This window comes from Mirounga angustirostris, unplaced genomic scaffold (assembly GCF_029215605.1).
Source record: "Mirounga angustirostris isolate CCGP_5_RB_7025 unplaced genomic scaffold, mMirAng1.0.hap1 SCAF_4, whole genome shotgun sequence".
In the NCBI taxonomy this organism is placed as follows: Eukaryota; Metazoa; Chordata; class Mammalia; order Carnivora; family Phocidae; genus Mirounga; species Mirounga angustirostris.
In genome coordinates this window covers 34581445-34603736 of record NW_026991712.1, presented here as the reverse complement: position 1 = coordinate 34603736, position 22292 = coordinate 34581445, and the positions used below count along the sequence as shown (strand labels likewise).

General features: G+C 43.5%; 1 protein-coding gene across 1 annotated transcript in view; it reads right to left on the bottom strand.

Moving 5' to 3' along the window:
• The window catches only part of UBR5 (ubiquitin protein ligase E3 component n-recognin 5), a 135974-nt gene extending 114014 nt beyond the window's left edge, over positions 1–21960 (bottom strand). Inside the window, exon 1 of the mRNA XM_045896134.3 lies at positions 21407–21960. Within this exon, the coding sequence (XP_045752090.1) occupies positions 21407–21468 (62 nt within the window). The 5' untranslated portion in view covers positions 21469–21960. The remainder of the gene's footprint in view (positions 1–21406) is intronic.
• Positions 21961–22292: the final 332 nt, after the last annotated feature.

The window sequence follows — 22292 nt, the reverse complement described above, 5'->3', positions numbered from 1 at the left end:
GTCATTTACTGCTTTGAACTGTTCTGATACTGCCATTCTACTTTTTACAGATCTATTTTATTTTCCCAACTATACAGGTAAACTCCTTCAGGATATGACCTATGATTACCTTTTTGCACATCTGTGTATTCAGTACGCTGTAGGTACTGCAGAGATTAAAAATACTAAATTGTTATACAAAACCAGAGACCAACTGTTCACAACCTTTCTCACCCAAACACCACAAAAGGGATAGGAACAATTCGGTGTCACTACTTCAATGACGCTACTGCACGCCCCAAGCCCACCCTCCCACACACTGGCACGTCACGCACATCAGGACAGACGCAGCAAGAGCTTAATGAACAGGTACTGGCCTACTGGCTTCAGGAATGAAACATGGTGCTGGTTCCAACATTCAACCGAACACCGAGACTATGCATCACTTCATGCGGGGGTCCCCTCTCCTCCAACAAACCCCAGGCAAGAGGGAAGAAAAGACACACAATGATGACCCTGTCCTGTCCTCCGCAAACAGATCAACATTTTAAAGCAATAAAAAAATGTATTCCTGGAGGCACAAGATAATTGCTAATGGACTGCTTTTTAAAGGCTACAGCATAGGCCTTTACCAGGACATTTTGTTTTTATCAGGGAATGTTTAAAACTTCAGCTCACATAAAAACTACCCGTGAGCCTCAGCCACAGAGCCTGTTGATGCAACTTAATAACTAAGGTCCTGGGCTTGCAGACCCACCTAGCACTCCCCGGCTGTGTAGCCTGGGAAGCACGCTTAACCTCCTGCAACTCAACTTTCTTCACAGTGCTGCCAGAGTGCTCAACGAGATGTTTGGAAACCATAGTGCTTTGTACATAGTAAGAAATAACAACGCTAAAAATAATGTTTAAAATGAGCAAACCTCAGGGGCACCTGGGTGGCTCAGTCAGTGAAGCATGTGCCTTTGGCTCAGGTCTTGATCTCAGGGTCCCCAGCCGCTGGCGTCAGGGGCGGGCTCCCACTCAGTGGGGAGTCTGCTTCTCCCTCTCTTTCAAATAAATAAAATCTTAAAATAAAATATGCAAACCTCATGATGTACAGGATCAGCTTCTAAACATTTGAATTCTAACCCAGAAAGTTACACTCTTCGATCCTTAAAGAAGGGCCTCAACAAAACAAGGACTTATTATAACTTCAGTTTTTACCGGTGCCTAATATAATCACATAAAGAAAACTTGCATGTCAAATATAAACCTCGCTGTCCACTGGGCTTTTGAATGTCTCTAAATGTAAAAAAGATTCACTGGGGGGCGCCTGGGTGGCTCAGTCAGTTAAGCGGCTGCCTTCGGCTCAGGTCATGATCCCAGGGTCCGGGGATCGAGCCCCACATCGGGCTCCCTGCTCCGCGGGAAGCCTGCTTCTCCCTCTCCCACGCCCCCTGCTTGTGTTCCCTCTCTCGCGGTCTCTCTCTGTTAAATAAAGAAAATCTTAAAAAAAAAAAAAAAAAAAAGATTCACTGGGAATTTCTCAGAGCATGATTAAGAAAAAGTTTCACTCCGCTATAACATAATAAGCAATGTTATTTTTCAGCCACTGCTTTTTTGTCTCAGCTTCTAGAAAGTCTAAAATATGAATCAACTTCAACAGACACTTTGCTGACACCTCCCACCCTCTTTACCAACCCGAACTTCTACCCACTCTCTTCCCCAGCTTTGAGTGTTAGACCTGGGAAGGCCCTTAGTAACTAACTGTCCGATCCCGCATCCTCATTTTCTAATGACAACAATAAGGCCTCTTTTGATTAGAAAGAGACAAAATGACAGAAGGTACTGAATGTACAAAATAAATAGAGTTCTTCTTTTTCACACTGACACAAAAGATGCTGCAATTTCATCACATACTCTAACAAAAACTGCAAAAACACCAAGAAAAATGACACATGACTAACATCCCTTTAAAACTGACCACAAATAATATCAAAATACGACGTCAGGCAAAGCTATGAAATAATATGAAGGCCTGGGGCGCCTGGGTGGCTCAGTCGGTTAAGTGGCTGCCTTCAGCTCAGGTCATGATCCCAGGGTCCTGGGATCGAGCCCCACATCGGGCTCCCTGCTCAGCGGAGAGCCTGCTTCTCCCTCTCCCTCTGCCTGCCGCTTTCCCTGCTTGTGCTGTCAAATAAAATAAATAAAATCTTAAAAAAATAATAAATAAATAAATAATATGAAGGCCTACCTCTAACAAACTTTACGTGCGAACAGACATCATCTTCCTATTAATCATACTGTTAAGCAACGCCTTTATTTCAATCATAATGACCCTGCCCCAAAAATGTTTGCAACTCTCCTTTTGGAACTGGCTTTAAGGTTTATTTTGAATGCCACTGCATAACCATAGCTAGTACAATGGCTGGCACATAGTAGGCATGCAAATAAGTATTAAAATAAATAGACTCAGCATAAAAACCTAGTCATTTCAGGGCAGATGGGTCTCTGCAAATAGGAAACATTCAGTCCTAAAACTGACTAATCAAATGGTGATGAAGCTGAGATGCTCTTGTCCAAAGAAAATTCTGGTTCACAGGAAATACATCCTGCACCTGAGCACAGTTATAGTAAAGAACTAATAACCACTAGCCCACGTGGCAATCTTTTAAGTCTCAGAACATATCAAATGTTTCATTATTTCCTAAATAATGCACCCAATCAACCACCTGACTGTATGAGTAATACCAGTGATGTCAAAGAACACATTATACAGACTTCCTTGTGATTCGGACCTGGATGCTTTGCGGGGGTGGGGGTGAGGCCTTTGCAATGTTAAACTGTTGAACTGTCAAGTTCAGTACTTCTGTCTGGAAATATTATGTTCATTAATAGTTACTACTACCACAAAATGCATTATGTCCAGTGCCATAAATTTCAAGTCTGCATTTTTTTCTATTTTCAAATACATGGTATCATCACTCTTTTCTAAAACTTTCATGGCATCCAAATCTTCTGGTAAGTATTAGTTTATCATCTTTTTTTATGATTTTATTTATTTGAGAGAGAGTGAACGCACAAGCGGGGGGGGGGGGGGGGACAGAGGGAGAGGGAGAAGCGGACTCCAAGCTGAGCAGGGAGCCCGACATGGGGCTCAATCACAGGACCCGAGCCTAAGGCAGATGCTTAACCGACTGAGCCACCCAGGTGCCCCTGTTTATCATCTTTTTTAATGGTCAAGGTGGTTTTTAAAAAAATATATCTATAAATCCTTTGAACACTCCTCCCACCAAGATGTGGACTCTAATTACCCTCCCCTTTAATACAGGCCTTATGACTTGCTTTTTTTTTTTTTTTTTTTTTTTAAGATTTTATTTATTTGACAGAGAGAGACAGCGAGAAAGGGAACACAAGCAGGGAGAGTGGGAGAGGGAGAAGCAGGCTTCCCGCGGAGCAGGGAGCCCGATGTGGGGCTCGATCCCCGGACCCTGGGATCATGACCTGAGCCGAAGGCAGACACTTAATGACTGAGCCACCCAGGCGCCCCATGACTTGCTTCTTGAGAAGGGCATGAGGCAGAAGTGACTCTGCAGGACTTCTAAAGCCATGGCATAAAAAGGCAGTCCAGCTTGACACTCTCTCTCTTAGGACAGGGCCACATGCTTTTGAAACTCTGAGCTGCCACCTAAGGAGTCTAACAATGTCGAAGCCTCCATGCTGCAGAGACCACACAGAGAGACCACCCAAGGTGGAGATGCCGGAGGACCTGCCCAGTTCCAGGTCCCAGCCGTTTGAGTCTTCCCAGCTACCGCCTGACTGCTACTGCATAAGAAACCTAGAGTAAGAACCACCCCCCAGCCCAGTACTGTCAATCTCCAGAAATAATAAATGACTGTTGCTTTACACCATTCAATTTGGAGTGGTTTCTGACACATCAATAAAAAAACAGAATGAAGATCAAAGAAAACCTCACCATTTTCTTTGGTACTAGTTCCAATGGTCTATGAATAAAGCCTCATTTATACTTCATCTTTGACACCTTTCTTAGCAGTTTCCTTTAACTGTGCTAAGTTTAAAAACAAAACTAAACTTTGTTATCTACACCCTCGAACTCCCTTAAACATTTACTTCAAGTAGCTTATTTAACAAATCTATTTAACCATAGACTTATCTGAAGAGCAAATCTTTGCTCAAAATAAAAACCAGTCTTTATGTAACATCAACAAAACCCCTCACTTCTATATTCCCATAGAACACTGACAAGCCAGCTCTCCCGTCAATCACACCATGAAATATATACTGATAGATTGTTCTCATTTCCTCAGCCCTGCAGTCAGGAGACTGCATAAGGAAACAAAAACCGACAAGACCAAAATGTTCACCAACCACTTATCTCTTATTAAAATGGTCTCAAACATCCCTGCACAACCTGGCTATCATTTCCACATCTTTTGGAGTCAAGCTGTTGCTGATCATGGGATGTTATCCGACAATACAATGTAATCCAATGCAAATCCAACCCAAAGTGAAATTGCAAATCTTGCAAGAGATGCAAGGTTTCATGAGGTCTAGGAAAAGAAACACTAGAAAATTCATCAAAATACCCATACACGACTGACAAATGAAAATTGTATACACAGACCAATTAAAAGTTCATGAAATTAAAAACAATGACAATTGCACTTTCAAAAAGAAGGATTTCCATATTTCAATCACTAAGGGTGACCCTTGTAAAAATTGCAAACATTTTTGTAAAAATGACTCCAAGACAAAATTCAAATGAAACCAAATGCAATGTGTGAACCTTGACTGAATTCTGACTTGATAAACCCAATTATTATATATAGTTTTTTTTTTAAGATTTTATTTATTTATCAGAGAGAGAGAGAGATTGAGAGCACAAGCAGGGGGAGCAGCAGGCTTCCCACTGAGCAAGGAGCCCGATGTGGGACTCGATCCCAGGACCCTGGGATCATGACCTGAGCCGAAGGCAGATGCCCAACCGACTACGCCACCCAGGTACCCCATATATAGATATTTTAAAGACAAGTGAGGAAAACCTGAATATATACCAGCTCTTGGATGGTATTAAGGAATTCCTGTTCATTTTCTAAGGTGTGATAATGGTATGGTGGTTGTACAGAAGAAAGTCCAGATTTTCAGGAGATACGAGTACATGTATTTAAAAGATAAAGCATCAGGAGGACTGCAACTTCCAAATAGTCCAAAGTTTTTATATTTATCTTGTGTGTGTATATATATACATACACACACATACACACAAACACACTTTGCAAATTTGGCAAAATCATAACAATTACTGAATCTAGAAGAAGTATAACCAAGTTATTTATTGTTTATTCTTTCAATTTTTCTGCAGTTTGAAAATGTTTATAATAGAATGTTGAGGGGGGAATCAACCTAACCAAACACACACACACACACACACACAGACAGACACACACACACACAGTCAAGAATTTAAGGATTTAAGGAAGGCCTCCTACATGAAATATGGGGGGCGGGGGGCGCCTGGGTGGTTCAGTCGTTAAGCGTCTGCCTTCGGCTCAGGTCATGATCCCAGGTTCCTGGGATCGAGCCCCACATGCGCTCCCTGCTCTGCGGGAAGCCTGCTTCTCCCTCTCCCACACCCCCTGCTTGTGTTCCCTCTCTTGCTGTGTCTCTCTCTGTCAAATAAATAAATAAAATCTTTAAAAAAAAAGAAAGAAAGAAAGAAAGAAATGGGGGGGGGGGAGCAGTGAAGTTATACCATGGTATCTTTCAATATTATTGGAATAGTACATGCAAAAAAAAAAAAAAAAAAATCCATACCCTTAATTCATTCCTTATTCTAAAGATCAAAATACAGTTGTCTAAGAATCAATTTTTATTAAAATATTTTGTATTTTGAAGTTCAAATTAATCTAATAAAAATATGTACTAACTATGATACCTCAGGTAGGTACTACGAATGCAAAGACCAAGCACAATAAGCCTTTCTTCAAAGAGGCCACCTCTCAGCATTCCCAGATGGCACTCACAGGCTCAAAGTAAAAGAAAGTCAAGTTTAAAGAATGGCCCTGCACAGTGATGAAAATGTTTAATAAACCACTTAGGGATATCACAAAGAATAGTTAAATTCAGTGGGCTTTCCCATCATTTCTAACTGAATACTATTTTTTTTTTTAAGATTCTATTTATTCATTTGACAGAGAGACACAGCGAGAAAGGGAACACAAGCAGGGGGAGTGGAAGAGGGAGAAGCAGGCTTCCCGCGGAGTAGGGAGCCCGATGCGGGGCTCGATCCCAGGACCCTGGGATCATGACCTGAGCCAAAGGCAGACACACTTAACGACTGAGCCACCCAGGTGCCCCTGAATACAATTTTTAATAAGAATACATTTCAAATAGATGTAACATGGAAATTAAACACCTCACATTTAAAAGAAGTGTTTCCTAATAATTAACACACAAAAAGCATGTCACTATGATGATGTAAGCTCCACAAGGGAAGGAATTTGTGCCTCCTATATTCATTGTTGTAGCCCAAGAGTCTGGCCCAAAACAAGCCCTCATAAATATTTGACTAACAATGAATCAATCAATCAATCAGACAAACTTTAGGTCGCATTTTTTTAAAATGCTTTCTCATAGTGTTCATTTATATTTAAGTTATGATAAAAATTCTGTCAGTTTACTAGAAAAAATAAGTGCTTAAATTTTACCACAATGTTTTTTACAAGCTATCTTCTCCCTGGGTGAACTATGAATGTAAAATGGAAATGGTAAGTTCTTGTCCAAAATCCAACAGGCTTTCATTACAGACCATTCCTTTGGGGGCAGGCTGTGAACAAACTTCCATAAGCTCAAATGAAAAATTATGCCCAAATATCTAATCCTAATTTAGGACTCTGTTCAATATCAAAGCTCAAAATAAAATTTTTTAAATAATAAATTTATTTACAGAATCATCCCTCAGTTTTACACAAATTATTATATTTCATATAAGGTTTCTAGAGAAAAAAATTTTTTAATGAAATTAAGTGTTCTTTATTCAATGCTTTTCATGTTTCGTGGGAATGCTGAGAGGTGGCCTCTTTGAAGACAAGCTTATTGTGTGTGGTCTTTGCATTCCTAGTACCTGAGGTATCGTAGTTAGTACATATGTGAATAGTACATGTGAATAGCTAACTAAACTAAAATACTTTGTTAAGGATTTATTGTTTCTATTATTTAAAAAACACATACTCACATAGACGCATATAAAATGCTAAAACACACTGAGACATCAAAAGTAATTCATCCATAACCCAGAGACAAGTGCACTGTCATTTTCCTCAAGCACTTCTCATGAAACTTTTGTCCTTAACATAGTTAAGATCACAGACTATTTTCTCTCTTAGAAAAATGCATTATTCTTCATCTCAGTGACATTACTAGCTCATCCGTAGCATCTGCAGTGTTTTCCCAACAGCAATGAAGCATCTGAACTGAACCACCCATCCAAGCTGGTTCATCTTCATTAACAGTAGCAAATTCCAACAACTAGGCTGGATGGAGGTAAAGGATGCTATTTGTAGCCATGAAATCAAGCAACTGTCCTAAACTGGGATGGAATTCACACCCTTTACCGCGCTTCGCTGGTTCAGTTGCTAAGTCTAACCTACTAAATTAATCAGCTACAGCCAGTGCATAACCTAGCACATCAAATTTATTTTTCATGATAATACCAAGCTCATTTTTGAAGACAGTTAACACTGTATGCCTTTCTACAAGAACTATTCAACTGATTTGAAACCCTATGTACTCATTGCTCTAAGCATTCTGGGCTTCTTAGAGTTCCTCAAATGTTCTCTCACCTTAGGGTCTTCACACATGCAGTTCCTTGTGCCTACAAAGCTCTTCCAGTCCTCAACGCCCTGCCCTGCACCACACCTTTGGTGACCAGGGTCCTCTCAGCCTACCTCCTACTCAGAATCCCCATCCTCCTTTGGACTCTTCTGGAAAGCTTTCCTTCTTCACAAGACCAGGCTATGTGCCTCTGGGGAAGAATCCAAAACTTCTTTCACTGCACCACCGACTAAGCTCCACCACCGTGCACCCAAGACTATAACTGATAATGTAGCAGAAGCCCCCACATTTGCTCCTTTAATGGCATGTGTGTACACAAAGTGTATACATCAATATTTAATTGCATTTATATATAGTAATAAATATGCATCAGAAAAACAAGGAATTTCCCATGCCCATTCCAAAAAGAAAAGGAAAAGAAATAAAGCTGAGTTAGTGCAGGGGCGTCTGGGTGGCTCAATCGGTTAAGCGTCTGCCTTCAGCTCAGGTCATGATCCCAGGGTCCCTGGATGGAACCCTGCGACAGGCTCCCTGCTCAGCAGGAAGGTGTGCTTCTCCCTCTCCCTCTGCTGCTCCCTCCTGCTTGTGCGCGCTCTCTCTCTCACGCTCTCTCTCAAATAAATAAACAAAATCTTTAAAAAGAAAAAAAAGGGGCGCCTGGGTGGCTCAGTCATTAAGCGTTTGATCCCAGGGTCCTGGGATCGAGTCCCGCATCGGGCTCCCTGCTCAGCGGGAAGCCTGCCTCTCCCTCTCCCATTCCCCCTGCTTGTGTTCCCTGTCTCACTGTGTCTCTCTCTGTCAAATAAATAAATAAAATCTTTAAAAAAAATAAAAAGCTGAGTTAGTGCAGAGTCTAGTCTTTGCCACTTAACTAATCACTTGGGCCCCCCTGCCCTCAATTTCCTCAGCTGTAAAATATGAAAAACCCTAAAATCCCCCTTAGGTGTAAAACTCTGAACATCTCCAAAATGACTCAGCAGTCACTGTCAAGTAGACTAGTAGGCTACTCAAGTTAAAAACTAACGTCAACTATTACAGACTAATGTACAAAATGATAATAGGTATCTTGAAAAATTGAACAAATTCCTGATGAGCACCTGACAGTACTGGGACCTACTAAATAGCCTTCCAAAAAGAACAGTCTCAACTCACTGGAAACCAAAGGGGAACGAAAACTCCCAATCCCAGGAGACGTTACATTGTCAATGTGCTTTTGCTTTATCACCCCTTACTTCAAATAAGCTTTCGCCACATGGAAACTTCCCCATTAAGTTTACATGGAAAATATAATTAAAAGATAATATAACTGCACTGAATTCATTCGTGTCAAGTTAAATACATTGGTTCTCACAGTTTAAAATATTTTAAAAAGATATAGAAGAGTTGGGATGGTTTTTAAGAGCTCCCCTCCACTTAACCCACCAAGGTGGTAAGAATTTACAAGTCCACTGCTTTTACATACCTATTAGAATGAGTACAAAAAGGAAGAAGAGCAGGTCTAAGGCAGGAAATAAAAATTAAATCTTAAAGTGGCAAAGCTGAGGAACATAACATCAACTACGGCTCATAAAACAGTATGTACAGCCCTACAGTTCACAGAGACTCCAAGCGGAAATGAACTTTCAGACATCAAACACATCCCCCCATCTTACAAATGAGTAAACTAAGACTCACTGCAGGGAAATGACTTGCCCAAGACTACACAACTAGTTAGCAAAAGGACCAAGCCTCCTGACACCGAGTCCAGTGGCTTTTTAATTCTCACAGCTCTTCCCATCAGGACCCATCTATGGTACATAAAATCCTAAAGATACACAGTTACACACTCAAATTCTGTAGAAATTTTAATACTTGATATTGAATGTCAGTGTCATAAAACAAACCTGAAGACAGATGAAAACTTAGTACAAAACTTAAAGGAATTAAGCAGATACATCTAAATTCAGATATGTATTTAAGTAATCTCTAAACCCAAACTGGGGCTCAAACTCATGACCCCGGGATCAAAAGTTGAATGCTCAAAAAAAAAAAAACAAAAACAAAAGTTGGATGTTCTATAGACTGAGCCAGCCCGGTGCCCCCACATATTTTTGACTATTTCATCTCACCTTGGGGTCTTAAATCTAATGTGAAATTCCATATCCATCAAAACAGTTCTTTCCCATGAATGCCTATACCACAAATAATCCTGAAATATTTCTGGCAGAGTACTATATAAAATTAAGTATCTTATTTTATTTATTAAGGGGGGGAGGGGCAGAGGGAAAGAGAGAATCTCAAGAAGGCTCCACACCCAGCTCAGAGCTGGATGCAGAGTGGCGCTCGCTCGATTTCACAACCCTGAGATCAGGACCTGAGCCGAAATCAAGAGTAGGATGCTTAACCACCCAGGTGCCCCTGAAATTAAGTATTTTAAATGAAGACAATAACAATGAAGGAATCAGAGGACACTCAGTCTCACATTTAAGGGTCTCTCTCCTGGTAGTATTCAAGGTGATCACAGGATCAATCCCAGCCTGTGCAACACGAGTGAGCAGAAAGGAGTATAGACTCCCCATATAAGCTCTTCAAGTATCCCCTCTCCCTTCCTTGCCAACTCCAACAATATGTCAGTCTAAGCATTAGGAAGAAGCAACCTGTTTTCACACCCCGCTGAGACCTATCTTCTTGTCTGATGCCTGGACAGTACCTTTCGCAAACAAAAAGCAAAGGAACAAAAACAAACAAACAACAACAACAAAAAAAACCCCACTGTCCATATGTAAACTGCTCTCACACACTACACTGTTCTCACACAACACATTATCACATAACTCTGATTATCAATATCACCCCCTGGTGAAGCCCTGACTGCTGACAGTATCTTCCATGTCTCTAAAAGAAAATTCATCACACTCAAGAGAACAGAAATAAGAGAATGAACCAGTCTCCACTCCCTGCAAAACCCTGTCTTCAAAGCCCTTCATAAGCACCAGGTTTAATCATCAGGTCCGTCTTCCCTGTCATTTATATTATCTAGTAGCACTTAATTCCCTATTACCTGTTTGCCTCTCCTGTAAAATGCATGCCCCATGAGGGCAGAGGCCATCATCTTTGTATCCCAATGTATATAATTTAGTTGGCAAAAGTTACTGAATTGAGTAAAAGAGTAAAAATTTATTCTCCCACTTTCTTTGTTCATTTTCCATCATCGATGAAATTTAAGTGAAAGAAATCATAGACAACCACAGACACAGTTCCTTCTCCCACTGAACCATTCTACAATATAAAAATCCTTTCCTTAGCACAATCCCAAGAGCATAGAAACTGAGCAGAGAAAACCTACATGATCCGGCCCAATTCATTCACTTACCAATAATAGCTGTACCACTGACTCATGGTCACATAGCCAACTAGCGTCAGATACAAAAAAAAAAACAAATCCCTGACCTCTCCCCCTCCCTCTCCCTCTGACTTCCTCCAATTTAGATCCCACTCACCATCATGTCAAAGACCGAATGACTAAAAACTTACTCACTACCTAGAATATATCTCATCAATTCAAACTCGTCTAAGAATACCAAGTCTTCTCTAAATTTGTGTCTTCTAATCTATGTTATCTTAGCAGAGAAATAAGCAATTTTCAAAAATGCACATGGGGAAATGCTCCTTTAAATCTCTAGCACTTTGCAAGGATGTCAAAAATACTTGGTAAAATCAAGATGTTACCATTAGGGTAAGCCAAATTATGGGGACACAGGCCCTCTGCACTATTTTTGCAACTACTTGTGAGTCTATAATTATTTCAAAGTAAACAGTTAAAAAAAAAAAAATACATGGCACACCCACCTGATGCCGCTCCCTGGGCCCACTAATCTATCACTTCACTATTCTCCAAACTTGCCCAACGAGGCAGAAAATGTTCCAACTGCCTCTCAACCCAAAGTTCCAGAAAGGGTTGGTGCAAGAGATTCGTGAATCACAGCTGGTGCAACAAGTGAAACCCACTCCTGGGCTAGCACAATGTTTGAGGGTGAGAAGCACACAAACGTTTACTGAATAAGGAAAACTAATCTAACACAGTTTTCCAACTCAGTGCTGACAACACATGGCAAATATTTGTACAGGCTAAACTCCACTACCTCTTGCACCAGTCTTTCAAAGTTTGCTAGTGGTCTGGATCAGCTTCACTCCCCCGGCTGGACTGTAACCCTATGAGTACTGACGTGTGTTATTAAAAAGCTACCCTCTCAGTGTCTTAAGAGTTCTAGGGAGGGGCGCCTGGGTGGCTCAGTCGTTAAGCGTCTGCCTTCGGCTCAGGTCATGATCCCAGGGTCCTGGGATCGAGTCCCACGTCGGGCTTCCGGCTCGGCGGGAAGCCTGCTTCTCCCTCTCCCACTCTCCCTGCTTGTGTTCCCTCTCTAGCTGTGTCTCTCTCTGTCAAATAAATAAATAAAATGTTTTTTAAAAAAAAGAGTTCTAGGGAGGACCTAATATTTATGTAACTTTACTCAAACTTTTAAAATTTCATTTGTAGAAAAAACCAAAATTACTCTAGCCTCGAGGAGCAGGAAAACACTCTATTCTCAAGCCAACAGCCTATATAGAACCTGTAGTTTAAGGGGGAGAGGAAGTCTGGGGCCAGTGAGGCCCTGGCAAGCACAGCTCTATCTGCTGTCATCAATTATTTTAATTGTAATACAAAGGAATGTGAACAGGGCTTTTATACAGTAATCCTTAAGCTTTTGTGTGCCTGATGATGGTGGTCCATTCAGACACTATGAGAAGTACTACTTTAAATCATAGAACCTCTTAAATCAGAAAAGCCACAGTAAATGTTTTTACTACAATTTGGTTAGGTTATGTTACTCTTATAAAAATTCAGTGTTGTCAGAAAAACTCCATTCCAAAGAAAAAAACAAATGGTTTAAACATACCACGCCCAAGAACCAATGCTATCACCCCTGAAGAATGTCCTAGAATTCACCAAAGAATGATCAAATCTTCATGAAAGCTGAAAAAGCTTTTTACATTTCCAAAAGTCTTCTGAGAATCTAGAGGCCCTGGAGAAGAAAAGAAAAAGACCAACTGCCCTAGCCCCTCCACTCAAGAGAGTTTTGTGAAACCAGAAACATTCTGGAATGGTATGGGGTGGCTGCTAACCACATATGACTCCTGTCTCTGGATGCAGGTGTGGCGCACATTCTTCAGTAGCTTCCAGCTCTCCGAAGTGGTAGAAAGATGAGCAGCTGCTGCCAGCAAAATCAGCCCACATGTCATCGCTGCCCTACAGACCACGGGCTGCCAAGCTGCCCAACGGAAGATACCGGTCCTGGTTCTGGATCGCTTCAGAAGTGACAGAAACCTAACAGGGAATCAGGAGGAACATGTGGCAGTAATTTGGATTCATCCCTTGCTTGCGACTGCAGGAGGCAGAGAAAAAGTAGTTCTATACCCGCCCCCCCAGAAGACCAACCACAGAAAGGAGAGAGCACACTGTCCACAGCATCAAAGTACTCACTCCTGCTCAATTATTCTCCATCTACATACAATAATCACAACACCTGATAAGAAGAAAAACACAATCACCATTTAAGGAAAACAACAAGGGATTTCTGATAGGAGTGAAGACCAGGTTAAACACCATTAGAAATAAAAGCATGCTAAGAGAATTGAACGTTTAAACTAAATATGCCACACAATTTAAGAAAAATCACTTGATTGGTGCTTCTTTTAAAGACAATGTAGGGGGCGCCTGGGTGGCTCAGTTGGTTAAGCGGCTGCCTTTGGCTCAGGTCATGATCCTGGAGTCCCGGGATCGAGTCCCGCATCGGGCTCCCTGCCCGGCAGGGAGCCTGGTTCTCCCTCTGACCCTCCCCCCTCTCATGTGCTCTCTCTCTCATTCTCTCTCTCAAATAAATAAATAAATAAATCTTTAAAAAAAATAAATAAAGACAATGTAGGGTTTCTACATGCAGATGATGATACAGAACAATAAATGGACTAGTTCAAATTACTTCTGGACAAGAAACAAAGCCATTCCTACAGTAGAAGAAAATAGATGTTGAACTGCAAAACCCAATACCCCTCCCCGAAACGCCTTTCAGAGAACCTGGTTTTCATCGTTTAGACATTAAAATAACCCTACCATATTGTCTCGGCTTTCTTTTTTTTTTTTCCAAAGATTTTATTTATTCATTTGTCAGAGAGCGAGCGCGCACACGCACAAGCACACGCACAAGCAGGGGGAGCGGCAGGTAGAGGCAGAGGGAGAAGCAGACTCCCCGCTGAGCAAGGAGCCTGATGCGGGATTCGATTCTGGAATCCCGGGATCACGACCTGATCTGAAGGCAGACGCTCAACCAACTGAGCGACCCAGGCGTCCCTGTCTCTGCTTTCTTAACTTTCCTCACATTAACTTCCTAATCTCAAATCTGGCCTTTTCTTCCTTAAGGTTTAAGCCACCCATCATCCTCCACTTCTCACATCATAGCAAGCAGACTATCAGAGAAAATCTCAGACGAATCTCCACCATACCCCTAAGTAAGAGGGTGTGGGAGCCACTCACACAAAGGCCATCTCTGGAGTTTCAGATCAGCTGTGAGGAAGACCTAGTATCTTAGTTCACATAAAGATCTGGAACACCTTGTCACCTGTATTTGGAAACAGCAGATTCATGCTGGAGCAGAGCTAATTTCTTGAAATGGTAGGTTCTCAACACTTTTTCTTCTGGATCACAAAAAAATGGAGCCTGAACTGATGGGGAAAGGAAATAAAAATCTATCCATTCATTCAGTCCACACTGCTTCCTACACTGGACACTGTCGTATCTCTATATGCAATCTAGAATACCATCAACACTAATGGATTCTAAAATATCATCACTTCATGTATACAAATTTTTTAAATTAACACATAAATTTGCTGTCAAGAAAAATATAGATTTCTTATAAATAGCTATTTCGTATGAAAAATACTGTAACATATTAAAGTCAAGAGAAGTTTCAAGGATATAAAACTATACCCAGGATGATCACAACTATTATAAAAACAAGCAAAAATATCCAGGTACAGAAAGTGACTAGAAAGCCACAAAATGTTAACAGGGGTCGCACTATTAAACTTTTTAAATTGATCTTCTGTATTTTCCAGATCTTTTCCAAGAATGTTGTTTTTTTTTTTAAAGATTTTATTTATTTTTTTGACAGAGAGAGAGACATAGCGAGAGCAGGAACACAAGCAGGGGGAGTGGGAGAGGGAGAAGCAGGCTTCCCGCAGAGCAGGGAGCCCGATGTAGGACTCGATCCCAGGACGCTGGGATCATGACCTGAGCCGAAGGCAGACGCTTAACAACTGAGCCACCCAGGCACCCCTAAAAATTGCTTGTTATAAAAAACATTCTGGGGTGTCTGGGTGGCTCAGTTGTTAAGCGTCTGCCTTCGGCTCAGGTCATGATCCCAGCGTCCTGGGATCGAGTCCTACATCGGGCTCCCTGCTCTGCGGGAAGCCTGCTTCTCCCTCTCCCACTCCCCTTTTGTTTGTGTTCCCTCTCTCGCTGTCTCTGTCAAAAGGATAAATAAAATTAGAAAAAAATAAACCAATAATTCATAATCACAGTGAGCTAGGAGAGGCTGTTTTCATTTGTTCAGAACGCCAAGGTGGCAAAATGACAGAAAAAGAGACCACAAATGGAGTTTGTTTTCTTAATTAGAAGTAGATACGATAGGGCGCCCGGGTGGCTCAGATGGTTAGGCGTCTGCCTTCGGCTCAGGTCATGATCTCAGGGTCCTGGGATCGAGTCCCGCATCGGGCTCCCTGCTCCTTGGGAGACTGCTTCTCCCTCTGCCTTTCTCTCGCTCTGTCTCTCATGAATAAAAAAAAAAAAAAAAAGTAGATACGATAAAAGTGGGGGAAAGAAGACGCAAGTACATTCTCCCGCAACATAATACTGCTTCCTTCAATACACCCCATAGGAGCTACTGAAGTGTAATTATTTTTTAAAGATTTTATTTTTTTAAGTATTCTCTATACCCAACGTGAGGCTCAAACTTCTAATCCAGAGATCAACTGTCGCATGCTCCACCGACTGAGCCAGCCCGGCGTCCCTACTGCAGTGCAATCTGACGCAGCCTTCAGTGATTCCACTTTCCTTTAGAGACCAGTTCCTAAATAACCTAACTGCTAGGGAAAAATCCTTATTTCTTAAAATTCACCCCATTATTCCTAGTTGCACTTCCGTGTACTGCGTAATTTCCTTCACAAGTGTTCACTCCTAAGCCTATAATTTAGTCCCTGATTTCCTGATTTATAAAACTGATATGCTTTGTTTTGATTTTCAATTTTTTGTTTGGCTATTTCATACCCTGTCTTTAAGCTTTTACTTTCCTTAATCAGCTTCATTTAGTCATTTCAGTTAAACTTGCCTGTACCTTTCCAGTACAGTCCTCTAGTATTACTGTGCCTGGGTAACAATCTCAATAATCAGTGAGATTTCCCTCTGGTTTGGTGATGTGATGCTCTATCCCACACAGACTAATACTTGTGTTTTTTGGTGTAGCATACTGAAATTTCAGGCAGCTTTCCACTATTATAACATCTACCCACCACAACTTTGGTTCAGCTCCATGTAATCCCTGGCATGTGTTCAGGCGCCTACTTAGAGGGCAAGGATATCATCCCTGAATCTTTAAAACCCAACAGTTCCTAATATAAATCAGGACCACTTACTGAATGCCATGCCCCATGCAAAAAAGCACTTTCTACATCATTGTTGTCCAACAGAACTTTCAGTGACGGCACTGACATGTTATCTGCACTGTCCTATATGGTGGCCACTAACTACATGTGGCTACAGAGCACCTGAAATGTAGCTAGTGTTGCCAAGGAACTGACTTGTTAATTTTAATGTTAAATAGTCACATTATGAAACTAACAACTTATATTGCTGGAATTTTTCTTCATAAAAGTCATCTACATTTATTTTTACATCTGTATATATTCAAGATAAGCTAGGACAGAGTTTCTCAACCCCAGCACAACTAGAATTTTGGACAGGATAATTCTTTTCGTGTGGGAGCTGTACTATGCATTGTGGGACGTTTAGCAGCTTCCCTGGCCTCTATCCACTAGAGGCCAGTAGCAATGCTCCCGCTGTGACAATCAAAAACGTATCTCCAAACACTGCCAAATATACCCGGGGGCGGGGGAAAACACGACACAAAACTGCACCCAGTTGAGAACCACTGATCTAAGACTAAGTATGGATTCTGCACTCAATGGTAAGGATATTCTAGAGCAATCTCTTTGATTTCCTGCTTTTTGATTTGAAAATCAGACAACACATAAAAGCAGTCAAAAGTAACCATCTCTTCATATTTTCCACATGACCCACATTATAATATTTGTGTTTTCCTACCCACTATCTCAGTTGTTCCCTACCAACCTTGAGATGGGTACTACGCCTGATTTAGAGATGGGGAGGGGGAGCAGGGGGAAGACAAGGGAGTAAGGCTCTAAGTGGTTAAATGACTCGCCTACCAGCACATAGTAAGTAACAGGAATGAGACAAACCCAGATTTAGATATTCAAAATTTCTAACTCCTCTCTATATTATCTTACCTGGTAGCCTTACAGTACCTAAAGGGGAAGCTCCTCAGAGAAAAAACCTTTTGATACGACAATCTCAACCCAGACTGTTTGACTGCACAACACATTACAATGCCAAAAAGCAAAGCTCACAGGAAAATTCCACATAAAGACACTGAGACCTGGTTCCTATTGTAACCAACCTGCACCATGAGGAATAATTCAGGACAGGGACAAGTCACGGCATACCCACATCACCTTAAGAAGGCCTCTCTTAGGCCAGTTCTAGGAAAGGGTTAAGAGGGTCAGGCCCCTGACAAAAGGCCTAAGTGGAAGGAGGAGGTGAGGGGAAGAAGAAATCAAAACTCTAAGACAGGTGGCTGATCTAAGGCTGCCATGCCTCAAAAGGCAACGAAATCTCTGAACACAGGCCATGTGGAACAGTGGAAAGAGACCTGGACCGGGGGGAGGGGAGGGAGACCATCATGTGGACCTCATCTGTCAGTAGCTCACTGTGTACCCCTGGATAAATTCCACAAAGCTCCGGGCCTGTTATTTTCGACTCATTAGTGAAAAGACTGGTCTACAGGACTTCTCTGGCACTTTCCAGATCTTAGTGAGCAGGCACTTCCAGCTCTTCCCGTGTTCTTGATATCCTTTTGCTGTTTCTCGGAGACAATGATTCAAGCAGGAACATAGTACTAACTCAAGAAATTCACTAGAAAGAAAATCAAAATGTCACAAAAGTATCTGAGCAGGGATGGTTTCAATTCAACACAGTGAATATTTGCACAGGGCCAGCCACTCAGCACTAAGGACCTTTTAATCACTCTGGGAAGCCACAACCAACATCCTAGGCTCTCTGAATTCCTCTCCTCTGCCCTAGCCACCCCCACCTATATTCATCAACTGCATTCATTATTTGGTCTCCCAGGGCAATGATTAAAGATTCTAACCCAATATACAAAGATTATTACAGAATTAGCAAGTCTGAAAACACAAAGAAAAAAAACACAAACTTTTTTCACAGAGTATATTTTAGATATTTGAGACATCACACCATTACACTCAACAAAATATCTGACTTTTAACAGGATGTGGCTATTTTATTTATTTTTTTTTAAGATTTTATTTATTTGACAGAGAGAGAGACAGCGAGAGAGGGAACACAAGCAGAGGGACTGGGAGAGGGAGACGCAGGCTTCCCGCGGAGCGGGGAGCCCGATGTGGGGCTTGATTCCAGGACCCTGGGATCATGACCCGAGCCGAAGGCAGACGCCTAACGACTGAGCCACCCAGGCGCCCCAGGATGTGGCTATTTTAAAAAGAAAACTTATTTGGAGAAGAAAATATTGATGTTTTGAGGCCCCCTATATTTTCTTTAACTCACCAATTTATTTGCAATACCATACTGCCTGTCCAATCTTACTGCTTTTCATGTAAAGAATAAAGTCTATTTATTTACACCATTTTTCATCCAAAAATATCATTTATTATTTCATTCCTGGCACAGACACATTTCTCATATAAAAGTCAAGCTATAGTGGCACACCCTTTTCGACTACCAAAACTTACTAAAACTTGGTAAAGTTTTTATCTGAAGATGAAAATATTCTGGGCTTCTTGTTCCATTTAAAAGGCTCCAGAAAGCCAGTCTGTTTTATAAACAGATTTTTGTCAAGCAATGCAGCAATAGGTTGAGCCTGTAACTCTGCAATGAGGTATGCAAAAAGGATCTTTCCCTTTGAAGGGGAGACACAGAACAGCTCCACCGTAAGTCAGCTACATCAAAACAGGGTGCATGGCTGTCTCAAATGCTGTCCTCACAAATCTCAACAGACCATTCTTTACTGCTACCAGCTCAACTGTTATGTCCCCAAAATTTTACCTACAGTACTTTCTATTTTCTCAAATATCTGCCACCTCGATACACACATTTTATAATATGAATCAGACCCACTTCTGTTTCATAAAAACTCATGATGGTTTAAATATTCTTAATATTGTGTACTGACACCACAGGAATCAAAACCAAAACTGATTACTTGTTTACATTAGGAATGAAAAAAACATAGCTTAAAAAAGGATACATTTCCTGTAAATTCCCCAGACTAACTGAAGTAAAAGGAATGTTCAAAAATGAATCAAAGTGCCCAAGACAACTTGCAAAATAGGTTTTGGCATACACAGTCAATTGAGTAAGCTAGTCGGGATTCTTGGTATATATAAAGTAGGACTAATATAGAAAACATGGCCACCTCTCTCCTGCCTGGTGCAATTTTGTAAGTTACACTAAAAGCACCACCAACTTGGTTCTATGAATGACAGTAGAGCTATCCTCACTAATAGCCTAGTTCCAAAATTTACAAAAACAAAACAAAACAAAAACCTTATTAAATCTCAGAGATCTCTAATGAGATAAAAATCAGAGTAAGGATCACCTAACAAAATGTTAAAATAAAACGTCTTTCAGTATTTTCAGAAAGTTATTTCAAAAGTTTCACGAACGTGTTAAATACAATATAGCTACAGCAAAGATTAGACAAATCTGAACCCACTGCCACAAACCAAGCCGCCAGCTTTCGGATTGAGAAGCTGTCCGCCCCACCTGAGGCGGTTAAATACTCGGAGACCGAGGCCAATATCTTAGCAGCAAGTTAGGCCTCTTCCTCCCTCCGGGAAGCGCATGACAAACGGCGTCATGCAACTTATGTCACCCGGTCACTTAGCAAAAATCGTATCTAACTTCTAAACTTGGGTCCCAATGGCCATTTACACTCAAAAGAAATAGAAAGCAGCTATATCATTGGGGGAGAGGGAGGCTTAAAATGCCCCACTTTGTGGCCCCGTAAATATTCAGCCCATCATCAGATCGGAGTCCTAAATTCTAAGACTTACTTTAATGGAGGCCTCCCTCAACCTTCTCCGAGTCTGTTTTGCAACAGTGAAGGAACTTTTCCTGCTTTATCTTAGTTCCCTGAGAGCATGCGGCCCTGCAATTCAATATCCTAAACTGGCAGGGAACGGTGGAGGAGGCAAAGGGAGGAATCCACAGCCAAAATAGCCTTCTTATTAAAGACAAAAAAAAAATCATAATTCCTCCTCCGCCCATAGCAAACCCATCCCAGAAATTTACAGCTTGTTAAGAAAGCAGCATTGCGAACTGCAAACGTAAGAGTTTTCCTTTGACTCTACGCACGGTTTTCAGCTGTCAAATTACAACTCAGGAAAACACTATCATTAGAATAAAAAAGGAAACAAAAAAGCTCCCACCATAAGGGCTGGGAGAAGGAGCTTACCAGCCCCGTTTCGGAAGGAGAGCAAAGGGAATCCAATCCACTTCCCCACCCCCGCCTGAATTCATCCCCTCCCGGGCAGGCAAACCTCACTGCAGGAGCTCAAATTTAATAATAATAACAATAATCATGGCGCTTCCCCCCCCCCCCCATGCGATCTGCCGGGAATCAGCCTCCCCCTCTCCTGGGATCTCCAGGCTTGGCAGGTCCAGACCACCCCACCGGACACAGCTCCCGGGGGCCCGGGCCAGTCCAGTCTACCCCAGGGCCCCTCGCCCCGCTTCTCCTCTTCCCTCTCTTTTTACCTCCACCATCCCCCATCCGCATTGTCTGTCTCAATTCAACTTTGACTAATATGGATTCCTCGGGCCTGGGCCGGGTGGTAATTACAGCCCGCCCCCCCCCCCGAGAGCCGGATTCCCCCCCCCATCTCCGCCGAGTTCAACGCGGCTCCTCGGAGGGAGACGGGGGGGTGGGGGGAGGAAAGAGGTTGCAGCGCGCTTTCCCGTCTACACCGCGGGCACCGTCTACACCGCGCTCCCCCCGCGACCCCGGACCCCCGGGACCAGAAGTTTGCCCCGGAAGGGGCCTAGCCGGGGGCAGTGAGGACCCCCCCCCCCCTCGCTGGCCGGCCGGCGCGTAAACACGGGCGCCCTCCCCGACGCGGCCCCGTGGGGGAGGGGAGGGCGGGGAGGCGCCCCTCCCCCCGCCCGCCCGCCCGCCGGCCCTATTACCTGTCATTGAGCTGGTCCTCGGTGCCCGGCAGCGGGTGAACCACGAAATGGATGGACGTCATGGTGCTTCCTTCTCGTCCTCCTCCCGAGGACGGCCCCCTCCCGCTCTCGCCCACCCACCCCCGAGCCCCCTTCCCTTCCCCAAAACCCACTGCCGCCGCCGCCGCCTCCCAGTCCCCAAATGGAGGGAAGCAAATGCGCAGGGGCCGCCGCCGCCTCCCTGCCGGGCGTGTGTCCGCGGCCCGGCGGCCCGGCGGGGCGGGCAGGGGCGGATCAACACGCCACCCGCTCCCCCCGGCGACAGCGCGCAGGAGTGCGAGGCCGGCGGCCGGACCCGGGGCGCGCCGCCGCCAGCGGCGGCCGGGCGTCGGGAGAGGGGGCGACTGGGGAGGGAGGAGAGGGGCGGGCTGCGGGGACGGTGTGTCCCGGCGGCGGACGGGGTCCGGACTAGGGAGGTGGGGAGGGAGATGAGCCCGCACCGCGCGTCACTGGCGAGAAGCCGCCGCCACCGCCAGCACCGCCGCCGCCATCTTCACTTCTGCCCCAGTTTCTCCGTCTCGCAGGCTCCGCTCCCGAGCGGCGGGGGAGGGGCGAACGGGAGGAGGAGAAGGAGGGAGGAGACCGGCGGGCGGGGGCACGGCTGCGAGGGGGCGGGGCTCCGGGAAACGGGCGGTAAGGCCCTTTCGATTGGGCGGCTCAACGTTGTCGGGCCACGGCGCTGTAAGGCGCGTGCGGATTGGTCCGTTCGGCCCCGAGCCCAGCCCCCCGGGGGGTGGGATAGCTCCCGAGTGAGTGTTCCGGAGAGCACGTGTTAGGGAAGGAGGAGGCGGAGGGGAGCCCGCTGGGGCGGGGAAGAAGTCTGGGAGGGAGGCTAAGTGTGTGTCCC